The sequence below is a fragment of the Musca autumnalis genome, unplaced genomic scaffold, assembly GCF_047663935.1.
Source record: "Musca autumnalis isolate F117 unplaced genomic scaffold, ASM4766393v1 scaffold_3, whole genome shotgun sequence".
NCBI classification, from domain to species: Eukaryota; Metazoa; Arthropoda; class Insecta; order Diptera; family Muscidae; genus Musca; species Musca autumnalis.
The window spans coordinates 113,863,458-113,881,075 of record NW_027411866.1 but is presented as its reverse complement, the minus strand read 5'-3'; the positions used below and the strand labels follow the sequence as shown (position 1 = coordinate 113,881,075).

At 38.0% G+C, this 17,618-nt stretch overlaps 1 protein-coding gene across 8 annotated transcripts in view; it reads right to left on the bottom strand.

Annotated features, from left to right (window-relative positions):
* The window catches only part of X11L, a 44,017-nt gene extending 28,352 nt beyond the window's left edge, over positions 1 to 15,665 (bottom strand). For 2 of the 8 annotated variants that reach the window (XM_073973873.1, XM_073973880.1), the window contains exons 1-3: positions 15,519 to 15,665; positions 2,770 to 2,896; positions 1,406 to 2,630 (exon numbers count right to left, since the gene is read on the bottom strand). In XM_073973873.1, coding sequence (XP_073829974.1) covers positions 1,406 to 2,242 — 837 coding nt within the window. In that variant the 5' untranslated portion in view covers positions 2,243 to 2,630; positions 2,770 to 2,896; positions 15,519 to 15,665. Of the gene's footprint in view, positions 1 to 1,405; positions 2,897 to 15,342 lie in introns of all 8 variants that reach the window. The other 6 variants (XM_073973881.1, XM_073973876.1, XM_073973879.1 and 3 more) reach the window with 6 other exon arrangements.
* Positions 15,666 to 17,618: the final 1,953 nt, after the last annotated feature.

Sequence of the window (17,618 nt, the reverse complement as noted above, 5' to 3'; positions counted from 1 at the left end):
CGTAAATATTCCCTTTCACATCGTCTATAGAGACTCGCTTTCAGCTCATCTATAAAGACTACCCTTCACTTTGTCTATAAAAATATCTTTCAACTTGCCCATAAAGATTTTTCTCTATAAAGTACGCTTTCAGCTCGTCTATAAAGACTCAATTTAGGTCGTATTTAAGACTTCAGCTTCCCAATAAAGTCTTCTTTCAGGTTGTCTCCAAAAATTCTTTCAGCTCGTCTATAAAGATTCAGCTTTGCAATAATGACTCCCCTTCAGTTGTCTATAAAACTGGAAGTCTATAAGGACTCCCTTCGCTCTCGTATATAAAGACTCCCTTTCAGACCGTCTACATAGACATCCATTACATCACCCCCATTTAGGTCGTGCTTAAAACCCCCTTTAGCCCCATAATAAAAACCCCTACCTAGTCCTGCAGTTGGTCTATAAAGACATGTCTCCCGCCTACTTCACTTTGTTTATAAACCTATCCTTTTGGCTGACCACAATGACCCATATTGGGATCCTCTTAAAATGCCTCCTTCTAATATTTTATAGCAACTTCGGATATTTCATAAAAACTCCACTCAGCAGGTCTAGACTCCTCTCAGTTGAATCCTTTCTGTTCACCCATTAATACTCTCTACTGGTGGTATATTAGTAATCAGCCCCCCTATTCTGTAACTTTCTAACAACTTTACTCATTGTTTACTTTACAACAATTTCATTTGTTTGTTTTGTAGTTGTTACAAAAACAAAAGAAATTTTAACAACTTTTCAATCGATAAAAGTTACAGAATAGGCCTACTGGTCTGGTTGAAAAGAAAATTGTGTAGTTATCTATAAAAATTTTTCATGGTTCCCTACAACTTTTCTACAAAAACTCTCTTCAGTAGTGGGATTCTGTAACTCATTTTTGCTGTTATCGATAATTGTCGGTAAAATTAAAATGCTTATAATTTCGATAATTAACGAAATTTTTCGGTATGTTAACGATGAATAAAAATTAGTCGCTAGCCTCTACCGACACAAACAGTGATGCAAATTTTTCTTTATGTTTTTAGTCATAATTTTGCGATTTAATTCTACCGATTTTTGTCGGTAACAGCAAAAATTAGTTACAGAATCCCACTACTGGCCTTTGAAAACAACTATATTTACAGCGTCTATAAAGTTTCGCTTCAGTACTACAACAAAGGTTCACTTCTAGTCTGATTTTTTATCGCAACAAAACCATCCCATATTGTGGTGCTAAAAATAGTTTGAACTTTTATTAGAATGTGAACATAATAATTAAGGATAATAAGGCCAAACCACACGCAAACGTAAAAAAGAAACAAAGCATCCTTTCCAAAAAAAAAAAACTTACCATAATGCAATAATAAAAGTTACAAACAAAATTTGTATGTTCACCCACCTGTGGCAGTATATTATGCTGTTCAAATTGACTTCCCGGACTGCGACCAACACGTATTTGTTGCAACTGTCTCTGATGAGGATGTATGCTGTACTGCATATCGGTATTAAGATCTGGTGAATTGAGCACGGTGCTGGCTGGTGTTACATTTGGACTGCGCGCACGCATTTCCCATACATAACGTTCTTGAGGCTTGGAAAAGCCGCTGCCAACAGTTGGATTACCACCAGTAAGAACAACAGGGCCTCCACCGCCACTCATTGCAATACAACCACCGCCACCAACATTGCCACTACCACTACCATTATTTAGTGACTGCCTGTTATCATAATCGTGTATGCTGCTACTAGTGGTTGTGGCGCTGCTAGTAGTGCCACCACTGGTATTATTGATTGTTGTACCCATGACATTCGTTGTGTTTGTACTACTTGGTGGTATTGTAGTGTTGTTGACACTGCCACCACCTCCAGCACTACCATCAACTGTTGCTGTCATTTTGTTAATTGAAGCAAAAGTGTTGTTGCCGATGTTGCTGTTATTCGTTGTTGTTGCCGCTGTCGTTGCAATGCCTACTGCCGATATAGAAGAAGACGACGACCCAGAACCGGCATGATGATACAGCAGGTCACTGGGTGGAGTGGGTGCATTATTGTTGCGTTGATGTTGAGAATGATGATGATGAAGGGAATGGTACTGATGGTGCTGCTGTTGAGCTTGTGTAGAAAATGTTTGGCTACTTTTCAATTCATTCAATGCTGCTGGTGCTGTTGATGTGGGTGCTAGTGCTGCTCCTGATGTAGTGGTGGTGGTTGTACTATCACTATTGCTGCTATTCATTTTTGTTACTCTGCTAATCCTTATTTACTGTCTGTCTGTATAACTCTCCGCTACCAAAGAGCTGTCCAAAATGATTGATTTCCGCCCTTACCCTCTTGCTGTAGCTTCAGTTTTCTTCTTATTGACCTTTTAGCAGTTCAAACTTGGATTATTTCCTGGTTAATGTCTTTGCCTTGTGGTATTTTGCGAAAGTTTTGCAAATGTGTGGCTGGGGGTGGTGGCGGAATTGACTTTTTATTTCTCTTTTACTAATCTTGAAGTTTACGTTGTTGTTGGTGGCTCTGTGTGTTGTCATTGGGTGCCAGCCAGCGAGATTAGTTTATAAAGGAGCTGATTGGTTGACCACCGACCGGGGTCATCAAATGTTTGTTTTCACTTCCAACTTCCTCTACAAAAGAGAACAAAATCAAAAAATTAATTGATTTTTATGATGTTCTTTATGAGCGTATTGTTTTTGTTGTTTTGTTTTCAACATGTTTGCTCCATCTTGTTTCTTTTGTGTTATCAAACGTTGGTCGTCCTTTCACCTTTCACATTTGTATTGCTAATTGATTTTTCATTTTCGCACAGTCGTACACACATACACAGACAAGCTCAGACAGATCCTTTATCCTTTTGCACAGGTCAAATTAAATTTTGTATTTGATTTGAACGCTAAAGAGAAAACAAAGGAAAAGAAAGAAAAGATAAAGGACAATTGTAAATTTAATTAAACGATGTCATGTTTACAAAGGATCCTATTACTAAAAAGTGGATTTAATGGGGGATTGTAAATTTATATTGATTTTCGAAATTGGTTTCGTTGTATTATTTTTAGCCAACAATGAGTCACAGTTTCATATCCCAAAGTTTTAAAAACCCATGACTTAGCTTACAACACCTGAGAAAGAAATAACCTTCAAATTATTTCCCTTTTAGAATAAACAAAATGACACAGTTGATGTCTTGTCTTCATTAAGGATTCCTCACGACCAAATTTTTGACAGTCCGAATTCGTGTGTGAATTTATTTATTGAGCTTTAGATCAAATCCCATTCAAAGTAGGATCCGAAAACGTCTCAAATGTTATTCTCAGCAATTTAGTTGAATTGGTTCCACAAACTTCCTAGAAGGGACAAGGGAGACTTCTGTCATATCAATGACACGCCGCAGCGATTTTTAAAAAAATCGCGATTCAAGTTTACATTTTTAGGGGTTGTTTAGGTTTTCACGATTTTGCTTAGAAACAGCAAGTCCTATAAAAATGAGACTGAAGAATTCTCTGCAAGATTGACCTTTATGGTATTTTCGTAGGTTTTACCATTTTTGAGATATTGAAGTTCAAATTGGGACAATGCACTGACTGTATCGCCCCTTATAAAACAATGTCTTGAAGGGTGCGCCTTAACAACTTTTAATGAAAACCGCTTACACAGGGGAAGTTTTTGTGAATTCTGAAACAGCAATGTTCATAGATGAGAAAAATCCATAAACAAGAAGAGATCGCTGTAGGGATTTTTAAATAAATCGCGGTCAAAATTCACATTTTTAGGTGTTCTTTAGGTTTTCACGATTTTGCTTGGAAACCGCAAGTCCAATCGAAATGGAGCTAAAGAAAATGTTGTAGCTGTGAAAATTCTCTACAGGATTGACGTTTATGATTTGTTCTCAGGCTGTACGATTTTTGAGATAAAGAAGCTCAGTTTACATTTTTAGGTTTTTTTGTTAGGGTTTCGCGATTTTGCTTGAATACGGCTGGTCTTATCGACATGGGGCCTGAGAAAATCTTATAGCTGTGAAAATTCTCTACAAGACTGGCTTATGTAATTTTTCCTAGGTTTTACCATTTTTTAGATATATAAGTTTAAGTTGGGAAATTGCAGTCATGACATTGTTTTATAAGGAGACGATACAGAATTGAATTGAATTTGAATTGTCCCAATTTCAACTTCTATATCTCAAAAGTTGTAAAACCTACGAAAATATCATTAAGGTCAATCTTGTAGAGAATTTTGATAGCTACAACATTTTCTTTATTCCTATTTTGAAAGGACTTGCGGTTGCCAAGCAAAATCGCAAAAACCTAAACAACCCCTAAAAATGTCAACTTGAATCGCCATTTATTTAAAAAGCGCTCCTGCGATTTTTCTCATCTATGAACATTGTAGTTTCAGAATCCGCAAAAACTTCCCAGGCACCGTGATGAGTGTTATAAAATTAAAATATTGCGAACATTTTAGCGGTAACTCACGATAAGAAAATTTCCCAATGGAGTGCTCTTGGAGTACATGTCGAAATCTTAGCTGGAGATAGGAAGACAACATCGAACCCATTTGGTAGATGAAGCAAAAACGGTTCAGCTTGGATTAAATGGAGAGCGGAGGAAAGACGCATGGTTGCGATTGAATTCCATGGAGAATTTTCATAATTTGTGTTAATGTAATAAAGTTCTTAATATTTTTGTTTTGCACAAATAATAAATGCATTTTATTTGTTCTGGGATATTTTGCAATGGCTTGCACACATTCCGCAGAATGCCTGTATCAAAACACGTGCTTTGGTCGGCATCTTATTCTACCCCAAAGGGTTAGTTAAAATACAGTGCCAAAAGGTCAGTTAGAACGCAGTGCCAAATGTTAGTTAAAATGTAGTGCAATGGAGTGCCTCTTTCCGGGGTCACGCTCTTGTAAAAATAATGAGTGAAAATGCATAATTTGATGCACATGTACAAATGATTTAACTGCCTCTTTGGAGGCAAACTTTTTGCTGAAGAGACAAGGGAGACTTCTCTCATCATATAAACGCTCAATGATATGGGCCTACTTTTTAAGAATGGTTGAACATATAGATCTCGCCGATATAGGCCCAACATAAGAAGTCTTATTAAAGGTCGAAATCTTCCGGCTTTGGGGGGGCTTTAATGCTCATCATGAGTTATGGAATTCGGTCTTCGTAAACGACCAAAGGGGTATAGTGCTGGCTCAGCAGATTGATAGCTCAACGTTTTGCAGGGCCAATGAGAATTAGCGGAGAGTGTCAGAGTTCGCCAGATATAACCATCGTGTCACCTGGTCTGACAAAGGACGTCACCTGGTATAACCCGCCGTTTCTCTTGGATCACACCATCTCCCCAACATTGTCTCCATCAGCAGAGCGTTCACTAATCACTGCTTCAAAGATCTGCCCAATACTTCTGATGTTCGGGTAGCAGAAAGGACGTTCCGAGACATCTTCACAGCTGCAGCTGCTCGCCGTGTGAATAACCCCGTAGTCAGGTAGCTGACACTGGAAGTTAACTGGTTGGTCGGTGAACATAAGCAAAACAAGTGGTTAAATCATCTGAAGAGTTGCAAGAGTTGCAACATTGGAGCCGGAATAAGTGTATTGTGGGCAACGGTTAAGTCACTCTCAAACCCTGTAAAGAAGTAAGACATGACCTAAGTCGCGTTTGGCGACGTTACGCTAACTGATCCTAAGAGGTGCGCAAGTTATTTAAATCGACAGTTTGTCTAGCATCATCGGGAGTGACATGACTAAGAGAAGAATACCTACGCATTAGATCTTTTCGTGCCGAGAACAAACCACGACTATTTATAATGGATGATGTTGCGAATGTCATCATCCAAAGCGTTGGACCCTGATGGAATCTCCATGACAATGCTGAAACAGCTGGATGCATCTCACTAATGTTCTCAACCTGCCGCTAACCACCCACATCGTTCCCGAAGTCTGGAAAGTGGTCCCGCTACTGAAGAACGTAGGAAAGACCCTTGAGGCTTTACTCCTCCCTAGTGTCAAAAAAGCTACCCGTTGCCTATCATCAACATGGGTTGCGTTAGCAGCACATCACTATAACAGCGCCGCACGCTATCTCCACACACATATTAGTCGAAGATTCAGCCAGAGCAAGCCGTGTGATAGAATAGTGATAGTTGCGCTCGACTTATCAGAAGGCTTTGATACTGCGCTCCACACTGTTTGAGGATATCGAACAGACTACCCTCTGGCCAAGTTTGAAACGTTTGATAATCAATTTTTTGTGTGGACCCCAGTCGTACGTGGAGTTTAGGAACAAATAGTCCAAGCTCGCAGAATGAAACAGGGAGTTCCCCAAGGGTGGGACGACATTGAGATCATAACGTATGCGGGTGATTGGACGATCTTGGCGGCAGGTACCTTCCCTGATGTCATTTTTGATTGGCTGAACTCCTATTTGACTGATCTTACCATCTTTTTCCACACGAGAAATATGCAAATATTCGACACTCTGTTCACCACATGAACGGCCGAGGTGAGAACAGAGTTTATGTCATGGTCGATGGTAGCAGAATTCTGAAGTGCATATAAAGAAACCTTGATGACAATATATAACGAGTCTTTGGTAAGCCTTGCGGGGCCCAGTGCGGTCCGCGGTTGTTTCCGTGAGAGCCACCCTAAACTGAGAGGTACAACGATACAAAAGCGAACCCCTAGATCGTTGAGCCCACCAAGCAGGTTTAAATAACATTCACACAGATACAGTCGCAGATACCATACGATCCCTGTAGGAAGCATGGGGACATGTGTCGACATGTCACCACTTTGTCTACTATTACGGTGACAAAGTCAACACTTTGTCAACAGGTTGTCAACAATTGATACTTTTACCTTAATAAGAAGAAGCATTGTTTATATTCACCCTTATTACGGTTGGCGTTGCGTATCCAAAATTGCAAACTGGCGTATCGTAACGTCTAATTGGTATTATGTACATATCGCACCTGTTCATCAAAAGGGTAGCAACTCGAAATCTCCAAGTTTTCAGTAGAGACAAAAAACTATTTATGTTAATATTAAAGGTATATTATACAAAAAACCTATGCCATCGTAAGGCTATATTGTTCACTATACTACAGCATTATATTTATTTTTATTTCGTTAAGTATTAAATTATATTTCTAACCAATTTTCGAGTTACTACCATTTTGTTGAAAAAATTCTTGATTTTAGCAGGGAATTATTTCGACTTATGCCCGTTTAGCTGAAAAAATGGGCGGCGATTGATAACACAAAGAGGGAACAATTCGAAATACTACTCTTTTGTTGAAAAAATGGCGATGTAAATGCCTGATATACGTGGGTGCAACTAGAAATACCACTGTTTTCTTGATACATAGTTGTTACTTCGAAGACATGAAGAATTACTTAAGAGTATTTTTCGACGGAAGATTAGACAAAACAATACGAGATTTTTACAGTAGGTAGAGTTGATCATGATGTATCGTTTTTTTTTTTTTTTGATAAAAAGTAAAAAATCAAAATTTTCAGTTACTACCCTTTTGTTGAACAGGTGCGATATGTATGTATTTGTACAAAAAAGCAAAAAATTAAATGTTTAAAGAATTCTTTTGGTAACAAAAATTAATAGATCATTTTTAAACTATTAATTCAGAAGAACAACTAACCCTATAGTTTTTACAATCAAAATAAGTGTTCGGCGTTGACGTTTTTGTGTCGTTGGCATAATCGTTGTCGTAGGAATATTTTTTGGTACCACGTAACATTTACGACAACGACAATTTTTTTCTCATACAAAATTAAAAAATATATTGTATATTTGTTTAATTGTAAAACAATTCGTTTGAAATCATTTCTTGAATGAAAGTAAGTAGTAAAGTTTATATTTACTATAGTTATTTTCCAATATATTTTAATAATCATTGCCAAAAAATCTTTTGAAATTGATATGTTTCTATTTTTATATGCTGTCGTTTACAAAATCGGTCAGGACTCTTTCCTCGTATTTCAACGCCATACGTAATACCCATTTGTTGTATTACGCCATAAGTAATACCGATTTGTCGTATCAAAAAAATAAATAAATTTTATATTTAAAACGAGAAATCCGTTCTGGGAATTACGAATGTATATCTTTCGATATGTTAAGGATATAACATGCTATAAAAGACAAATATTGTCGTTGTATATCATTTTTCATCACATAAAAAGTTTTACTTATGACTACGCCTACGACAACGTCTACGTCACTTGAACGTCTACGACTACGCCAACCGTAATAAGGGTGATTGAAAACTAATAGCCCAACCAAGAAACTTCTTATTTTTTCTTCATTTTCTTAATTGTTTGGCGTAAAATAATTTTGGCGGTTCGTTAAAAAAAGTGTTTTTGTGAAAATTCAATCAAATATATAATTTTAATAACAACAAGTAAAAAAGTATAAGTCGGCATTGCCGACCCCTTCGTGATGTTTGCTCTAGAAGTATGGACTTGCCCCTGAAAAACCGTTTACTATCGTAATTGAGGCAGTGAATGCAAGTTGCTTCAAGAAAAAAAGCTGCCTTAGTATTTGTAATAAAGCATTGAAAAATAGGGTTACCAGCCAAGTCGGACTATAGGAAAGGTTTGGAATTAAATGGCTAACATTAAAATAAATAAATAATTCGAATATACAAATTTCGAATGATTTGTGATATAAATGCTAGTCTCCAAGCTTAGCCTTCGTCCACCCACTAAAAAACACCATTCAATATGCCTGATGATCGGTCTAACCACCCGTGAAACGTAGCATAGTGGTTGAATGTGTGGGACTTCGGTGGATTCCCAATTTTTCAATGTACCTATTAGGTCTAAATAGCTCAACTCGAAAGAGAATTAATTCAAAACATCACTCTAAAAATGACCTTCGCCTTAATAAGGCAAAACAAAAAAATGATTTCAGCATGAGCCAGGCTGGGATTCGAACCTGGGACCCCAACAACCAAGTGACACGGTTGCAGGCGTCTTAGCGTTCTAAGCCACCATCAACTTGTCATTCCGATGACAAATATTGATGATCAAAATCTTCTGATACAGAAGAACAAATAAAATAAAGGTGGAAAAAAGCTGCCTTAGTATTTGTAATAAAGCATTGAAAAATAGGGTTACCAGCCAAGTCGGACTATAGGAAAGGTTTGGAATTAAATGACTAACATTAAAATAAATAAATAATTCGAATATACAAATTTCGAATGATTTGTGATATAAATGCTAGTCTCCAAGCTTAGCCTTCGTCCACCCACTAAAAAACACCATTCAATATGCCTGATGATCGGTCTAACCACCCGTGAAACGTAGCATAGTGGTTGAATGTGTGGGACTTCGGTGGATTCCCAATTTTTCAATGTACCTATTAGGTCTAAATAGCTCAACTCGAAAGAGAATTAATTCAAAAAATGTTTGGACAAAATATTACTAAGGCCAAATTTTGGAACGAATCGGCAGATCCGTTCTAGATTCATCTTGCGCTCCAACCACCTCACACGGTATCATAGGGGTTTTTTTGCAACTTTCAGGCTATTTTCTCAGGAAGTATGGACTTGCCCCTAATGAAACTTGTACCATCGTATGGAGGGCAGTGAATACAAGTTGCTAAAAGAAAAATTATAGCGATTCGAGAGATGGCCCTAAACTGAACTTTTCCTCAGCAACTACTGACATACTAGTTCCAATGTCAGTACTGACTTTCGAATGACAAGTTCATACACAATGTGTATAGGAAATTAAATAAGTTGTCTACAATTTGTCAGTAGTACTGTTGACAATGTCAGTAGTAAGTCAGTATAGATTCACTATTGACATTTCTTACAGGGATGTGAATTCGGTCCTCTACACCACTTGTTCCACTTGTGCTCACCGACCAACCTCTTAACTTCCAGTGTCAGCTCATTGACTCTAGGGTCACTGGGATTGGCACAACGAAGCTCATTTGCTAATTCCGTCGCCTCTGCTGGAAGTTTGGTCTCACTTCGGGTGTTCGGCCAGCAGGTATATGGCGAGCGGCTGCAGCAGAGAGATGTATCGGAACGTCCTTTCTGCTACCCGAACATCAGAAGTGTTCTGAAGATCTCTGAAGCGGTGATTAGTGAACCCTCTGAAACTCAGTATTATAGCCCGCCATTATGACAACTATACATTATTGATAAATAAAAAATGTTCTTATTTCCTGACTCATTACATTACAACTTTAGCAGCAAAATGATTTGGTGTGATTGTTAGTTATGTTTATAGATTCCACAGAGAAATTTAAAACCATCTAATTTTTTATTAAATCACACACTGAACACATATAAAGTATATGTATATCGTAATAGTTGCATCTTAGAGAGTCATTCGGGTATGAGTAATCCATTCTAGGACGCGTCAGAATTAAGAAAGAAATATATTCACTTCAAAGAGAAAATGGACATTTTCAGCAACTTTGACAGTCATTTTTAATTCAGTCAGCTTTACCGACAAAGAAATGACTGTAAAAACAATAACAGGAATGGCAGAAGGCGAACCTAAACGTGCTAAAAACAGATTCCTAATAAAAAAATAATTGTGTCGTAAGTGACAAAAGAAGTTTTGGAAGTTTTCAGCTTAAATTTTTAGGACTTTGTAGTGGAGGTATTATAAACAGTGGAAATCAAAGTCATAACAGAAAAAATATAGCTATTAAAACCTTTGGTGTAGGAGATATTTGAAGGAGGTCTAGTCATTTCTTTCGATAGTTATCGTTTCAAATAGTAATTTTGGTTAATCACCGTTGGATTCTTTTTTTGTGATTTTGGGTCAATATGCCATGAAACATGAACTTTCTCATGAAAAAGAATTATATCGCCTTTATCAGAATCACATGAACTACTTTCTTGAAATAAAATATTTAAACAACGCCTGACTATTTTTTACTCTGGTTTGCCGTGGCAGCTGACACTCTTCAGCTGCGATGGATGTGGGATGTACTCCGAGGACTTTATTCACACTATATTTGCATATAGCCTTAGCAACTGCGTCCGTGTGAATGCTATTTATACCTGTTGATCTAGGGGTTCTCTCCTGTATCGTTGGACCTCCCTCTCTAGAACGTGATATGCTTGCGTGTGTCGGGCCTATCAACCAGATGGTGATTGGGATGACTCTCACGGTAACACCTATGCTAGTACTTCAACGAAAGCATATCATTGCGTGCGTTGTTGTATTGGAAGAATCGTTGCTTCCTCATGTAGATGGTCCACTGAAGACATGAGGAGGCACCCTGTTGCTTTTCTCAGGGCGACATTCTGACAAGTGTGAATCTTTCGCATAAACTCGCGGACCAAACTGGCGCAGCATAGCTTACCACAGACCGACTTATAGCGTTATATGTAGTCAAAAAGATTTCTTTATCTGCACCCAAGTGCTGCCGGCTAGGGATTTGAGGTCCTTGTTCCTACTTTTCCGTTTGTAGCAGATAGCTGCCGCATGCGCGGTCGACGTGAACATGCTGTCGAATATGACCCCTAGAACTTTTGTGGGGGAATGTAATGGAAGAAGTGGACTAATGCGGATCATCTTCGAAGTTCTTTTACATTGGGGCAAAATATTAAGAGTAAAGAATTTTGGGACAAAATCGGTTGATCCGGTTATCGTGCGCTTCATTCAGAAATACATACGGACAGAACTAAATCGATTCCATATTGTCTGAAACGAATTTTGTAAAATCCTACTTGGGTCTAAAATCATTATTTAGATGAGACACAATCAGGCGTGTACTGACCCAGAATTGGCCGAGCGGCCGCACAGTCATTGTGGCTCTTTAGCTATCGAAGGCCTTTGATCCCGTCATACCATGCCATGCAGTTCAAGGACATAGAGAAGACTTCCCTCCACTTTTGAAACGTTGGATAATCCAATATTTGTGTAGACGCCTGTTGTTTGTAGAATTCAGAAATAAGAAGTCCAAACCCCGTGGAGTAAACCATGGAGTTCCGCAAGGTGGGGTGATATCTCCGGAACTGTTTAACCTCTACCTTTCAGAAATTCCACACTCTCCAGACGTCATCGAGATTGTAATGTATGCGGATGATGCTACGATATTGGCATCGGGTCATATCGTCGATGACATATGTGATAGGTTAAATGTCCACATAGCTGACTTAGCGCAGTTCTTCCATCTAAGGAATATATGAAAATATCGGAACAAATTTACTATTCTCCCAGCTGGCGGAAAAATCTGTTGTTTTTTTTTTTAATTGTAAATTGTTTCTAAGTATCTGGCCTTCAGCCGGGGATTTAAGACTTTCTCCTATGGACAGGTGCAAATCTCGCGCACGGGAACAAACTTTTCTTTGAACTAACTTTATATTTTTTGTAATCAGGACGAAAAGATCTACCTATAGCGAATATTTGAGCTTTTTCCGCCAGGTTGGAGAATAGTAAATTTATGCCAAAATATCCGCCGCTAAATCTACTGCCACACTGTTAATCACCTGAACGGCTGAAATAAGGCTTCTTTCCCTAAACATATTGTTCGATGGAGTCCTATACCAATAGCTTGTTTAAGTAGTCCCTACAAAACACAACTATATGCGACAGATCAGAAGTAGAAACAAAGTCCCCAAGTTCCTGACCAGCAGTACTTGGGGTACACTCAAAGAAACCTTGTCGACCTCTGGAAAATATTGAAACCTGCCAAAAAGCTGGCCTAAGGACTGCAACAGGTTTCCTCCTCATGACACCACTGGATCATCTTCATGAGGAGACGAAGATTTTGCCGTTGCCTCTGCACAACAAGATGTGGTCGATGCAGTACCTGGGATTGGATGCTATCGCCGTGAAAGAAAGGAATAGGACGGTATGTGGGAAGCTATGCGGCGCCAGTGTGTTATGTAAATGGTAGCGCTACGCAACGGAAAAATATTTAAACCTGCCAATATGCCGGTCTAAGGACTGGACCTTCATGAGGATACGACGATTTTGCTTACATGCTTATGAGTTATGCCCGTAAGCTTCCCTACCACAATCTGGTGGACAGGGTTCTCCCACCCAGGCACGTAAGGAGAGATCTTGATGATCTAGAGAGAGGGGTCCAAAGGTACAAACGAAAAGCTCTAGATCAACGAGCCTATCAGTAGTGGGATTCTCTAACGCATTTTTTCGACAACAATCGTTAAAATTGAAATTCTTATAATTTCGTTAATTAACAAAGTTTGTCGGTAAGTTAGCAACCAAAATAAAGTAATCGCTAAGTACTACCGATAGCAACAGTGTTGTCAACTTTCATTTGTACCTTTCATTCATAATTTTGCACTACAGATAGACTTGGACAGTTTTCACACTAATCCAGTTACGCAGGCAAAGGTAAATACAATGTGAATGCCGTACTCGGAGATATCCTCCTATTATCCCTCGCAGCATAAAAACGTCTGGCGAAAAAGTAAACACGAGGTGTTTTTACACTTTAAAGATCTGAACGATGGAGCCGCCTCAATTCATATTGGGCCCGAATTGATGGTCCGGTACTCAACACATACCCTGCACTTCCACTCACTTGTCCTTGATTCGTTATGTACTTAGCTAGTCCAGGTTGCAGAAGTTTTGAATCTAGACACGGAGAAACCAGAACCAGATACAACAACAACCTCTGTAACGGTTATGAAACTTAATTCTCTCTTTGTACCTATTCGGTGAATTGCTTTTTGTATTTGCAAAGTTGGATTCATCAAAACAACTAAATTGCTGACATGGCATTAGACAGTATAACAAATATGCTAATTATCCACTTTCCGAATATAAACATTAACCAGCCTTTTTTCCTCATTTATTGTTTAAGCTTTGCTCTTTGTGGTGGGGGTCAAGAACAAAGAAAAACAACCTTTTATGTACTTAAAGCTCAAGAGGGCATCAATAAGTAGATGGCGAAGATGAAGAGGAAGATGGCAACAAAACGGAAGGAGCAACAATGTGGATGTGGTCGGTGGTGGTGGTAATGGAATTGGGAAAAATTTTAGCAAAAAGTGGTATTCAATAATGCACTCGTCGTAAACTTGGCCTTTAAAAGTGTTGCTGCAGGCAGCAGTAGAATCATCATAAAAACAATACCAACAACATCAGAAACAGATGACTGCTATATCCACCACCACCTTTCGTACTGGTGGCACACACATAACCACAACGAGGAAGAAAAACAAAGAAGATGAATAAAAAGGAATCTTCAACAGCAGCAGCAGTTATTGGCATAAACATCAAAAACCACAAAGTCAGCAAGATGAAAAAAAAACAAAAGATCTTAAAATAAGAGTTTGCACAAAATTCCCATAATATAAATCCAGTCACTCAGTTGGCCTGACTGTCTGATAACCAACCAACCACCTACAAAAAATTAGCAGTCAAGCATCCACATCCATTCACATATGAGATAAAAAGTGGAAAATGAATGTCTGCTGATGTATTACCAACAAACAACAAGGGCAAGGTGGTCAGGATGAAGAAACAAAAACATGTTAATGTTTTCGAGGTAATCACCATGGACCGACTAAGTTTGGTGGTTATGGCTCGTTACATATAAGGAAATGCAATGGCAAACAACAAGTTTACACACGAATGCATTCATAATCATCATTAGTTGCAAGGAGTTGCGTAGTTAGGTCCATCATCAAAGCCAGTCATGTAGTAGGGTGGCTTTAGGCAATCATGCCTCACTGTTATATGTGTATATCCTCTAATGTACACACAAAAAGCTGCTGCTGCTACTACACCTTTTTCCGAGATTTTCAACTATGCCATGCCCCCCAAAGAGGCCCCTCTTAGTCCTAAAACCTAAAGAAACAAGGGGAGGCGGTGGTATAAGCAAAAAGGACTGCTTGACTTTGATTCCGTAATACAAGGAAAAAAATAATATATGTTCATTGTTCGTCTCTCTACTCTCTCTTGGTCTACTGATGTACTGCCACCCCACAAATTTCCACCCAACCGCCGCACCAAAATGCAAGGTGGAAAATGAAAACAGCAAAAGAACGAAAAACCAAGGAGATGATGATGACAAGGCGAACAAAAGAGTCTGGCTGCAGCCTCGCCTTTGCTAGCTGACTTAAAAAAACATTTCATTGACGGCAACAATCAAGCAGGATTAAAAAAGAAGCTTTGTTGAGTTTTGCAACTTCATTATTCTCTTCATTGCCACCCACCACCATTAAACACTAAACATTTTCCGAATAGACAGACCACTTGTTAATTGAAGTCATATTTGCAATATTTATCTATAAAATAGTACAGATTTTTATTTAATTTTTCTTTCATTTACATAAAATATGCGTGAAGAAAAAAATCGATAAATCACTACCAACCACTTCCTTCCTGTACTTCATTCACCACTTTACACAATTTTCACTCCGTTTTTCTTTTCATTCAGCATTCAACTTTTTTTTCTTCAGAAAAAACACTTTTTCACAGACTTTCATTGAAGTTTCCTTCCAATATGCGTGGCATTTATTGCCACTTTTTATTATTAAACAATTTTTACCATTTTCTTGGCTTTTATTTGATAATTTTTCCTCTTTTTTCTAGTTTAATATTCAAATCCAACTTTTTTTACTCCGTTTTTCGTTGCACTCGCAAAACTTTTCTACGTCCGTCTCAACCGTTTTCACAAATTTATCTGACTAGTTATGTTTTGTTTTGCATTGACGTTCTTCGTTATGCAAAGTAAATTGGTAGACTTTTATCGATTGAGAGAGGGAGAGAGAACAACACATTCACTTTGCATTGATAACACGCCACGCAATACAATAGTTGTGTCTTTTTACTTTTTCAGTAATAATTATTCAGTAACTTCTTTTCAGAGAGTAAGAAAGATTTTACTCTTTGATACGAAAATAGAGAAAAAAGTAAAAAGACAGCATTTAGTAAACTTTAGCAAGATAACAGTTGATAATCAAAACAAAAACATTGGCGCCAATGCATGAAAGAAAAACTAACTCCAAAGCAATGAAAAAGCTCTTCAATTTTAAGCAAAATAAATAAAATATAGGTAATATATTAATAAATTAATCAATAAATATAGCTGAATCGTAATATTTATAGTATTTTTCCACAAAAATCAGATAAACATTGAGCAGCTGACCATTAGCAGATGATTAAAAAACAGCTGACCGAACTTGCTAAATGTTGCTGGGAAAAATTCTTTCAGCAACTTTTAGCAATTTCTCAGCAAACAACTGTCAAAATTGTTCTCTCACTTCGCTCTCTTTTACTGAACTTTTGTGTAAAAAGACAGCGTTTAGTAACATTTCGTAATAATTATTACAAATTATCACGTAAAAAGACACACCTATTAACAAAGGCGATCACACTTCAACATTAGTTGGCGATATATCGATTAAGAGGAATTATAGTAAGTTTACATATACACATATGTATAAGTGGATTTAATTTTTTAATTGTTATAGCACGGTTTCACTAGAGTTTTTGCCGGGTTAACCCACTTCATGTGCATTTGGATTTTTTGAAACCCAAACTCACTGGGTTAATCCGGTTAAGTGTAACCGGGGTATTAATTCCATAGCATATATGTACGTCAAATAAATCCTCATAAAAACAGGCTATTATACTATGTTTACATTAACGAAATCCACTCGATTTTAAAACGATAAAACTGAGATTAATGGCACATTTAGAGTGCCGAAATCTACTCGATTTCAAATGTCAATTCCATAGCATATACGTCAAAGGATTTATTTGACGTATATGCTATGAAATTGACATTGGAAATTGAGTGAATTTATTTAACATTTACATCTAACATGAAACCTGTTATTAAGTTGTCAATTCCATTGAATATCTGTCAATGAAATGCCCGCATTTGCCCCAAGTGAAGTTCACAATGGTTAGTATGGGCGCGAAATATATTAAGGTATGAAAGGGAGAGCCGATCTTCGGGCTGGGGTGGCTGCGGTTCCACATCCCGCAGTTGCAATATGGAAGGTAGGCAGCAGGGTCTTCGCTTGGTGCAAATAAACCTGCACTATTAAAAAGCAGCTGGTGCCAAACTCCTTCTCCCTCCCTTACAATATCACAAATAGACATCGCTTTAGTTCGAAATAAGGTTTCTGTACTATAAGATGGGCGATACACCCTATTCTACACTTCAAATGGGGAGAAGATAAGAACTTGTATCGTAGCAAAGAAAAGTCTAAATCTTATTCAACTCTATAATTACACTGATCGCGATACAATGCTAGTGGGGCTGGAAATAGGCTCGAGACGGTCTTTGTTGCTATATCGAGTCGTGCCGCATGAAGTACCCGACCCACCAAATCAATTGGTGCGCAAACTAGCGGAAGAGACTTTGGACAATTGCAGTTCCACTGGGAAGCAGTGACACCAATACAAAAGGTTATACCCCGCTTGCACATAGCCGTATATAATAAACCCGCTGGGTTTCAAATGTCAATTCCATAGCGCAAATTTCAAATAAGGCCCATACCTATATATGGACGTACTACTTTTTTCACGACACATGCCCTGGGTAGTGTGGTGAAAAAAGTAGAACACATGTATTCTTATGAGAACTACCGAAATACGTCGAGGGTATACCTTTTGTTGGTTGAAAAAGTTTAACTTT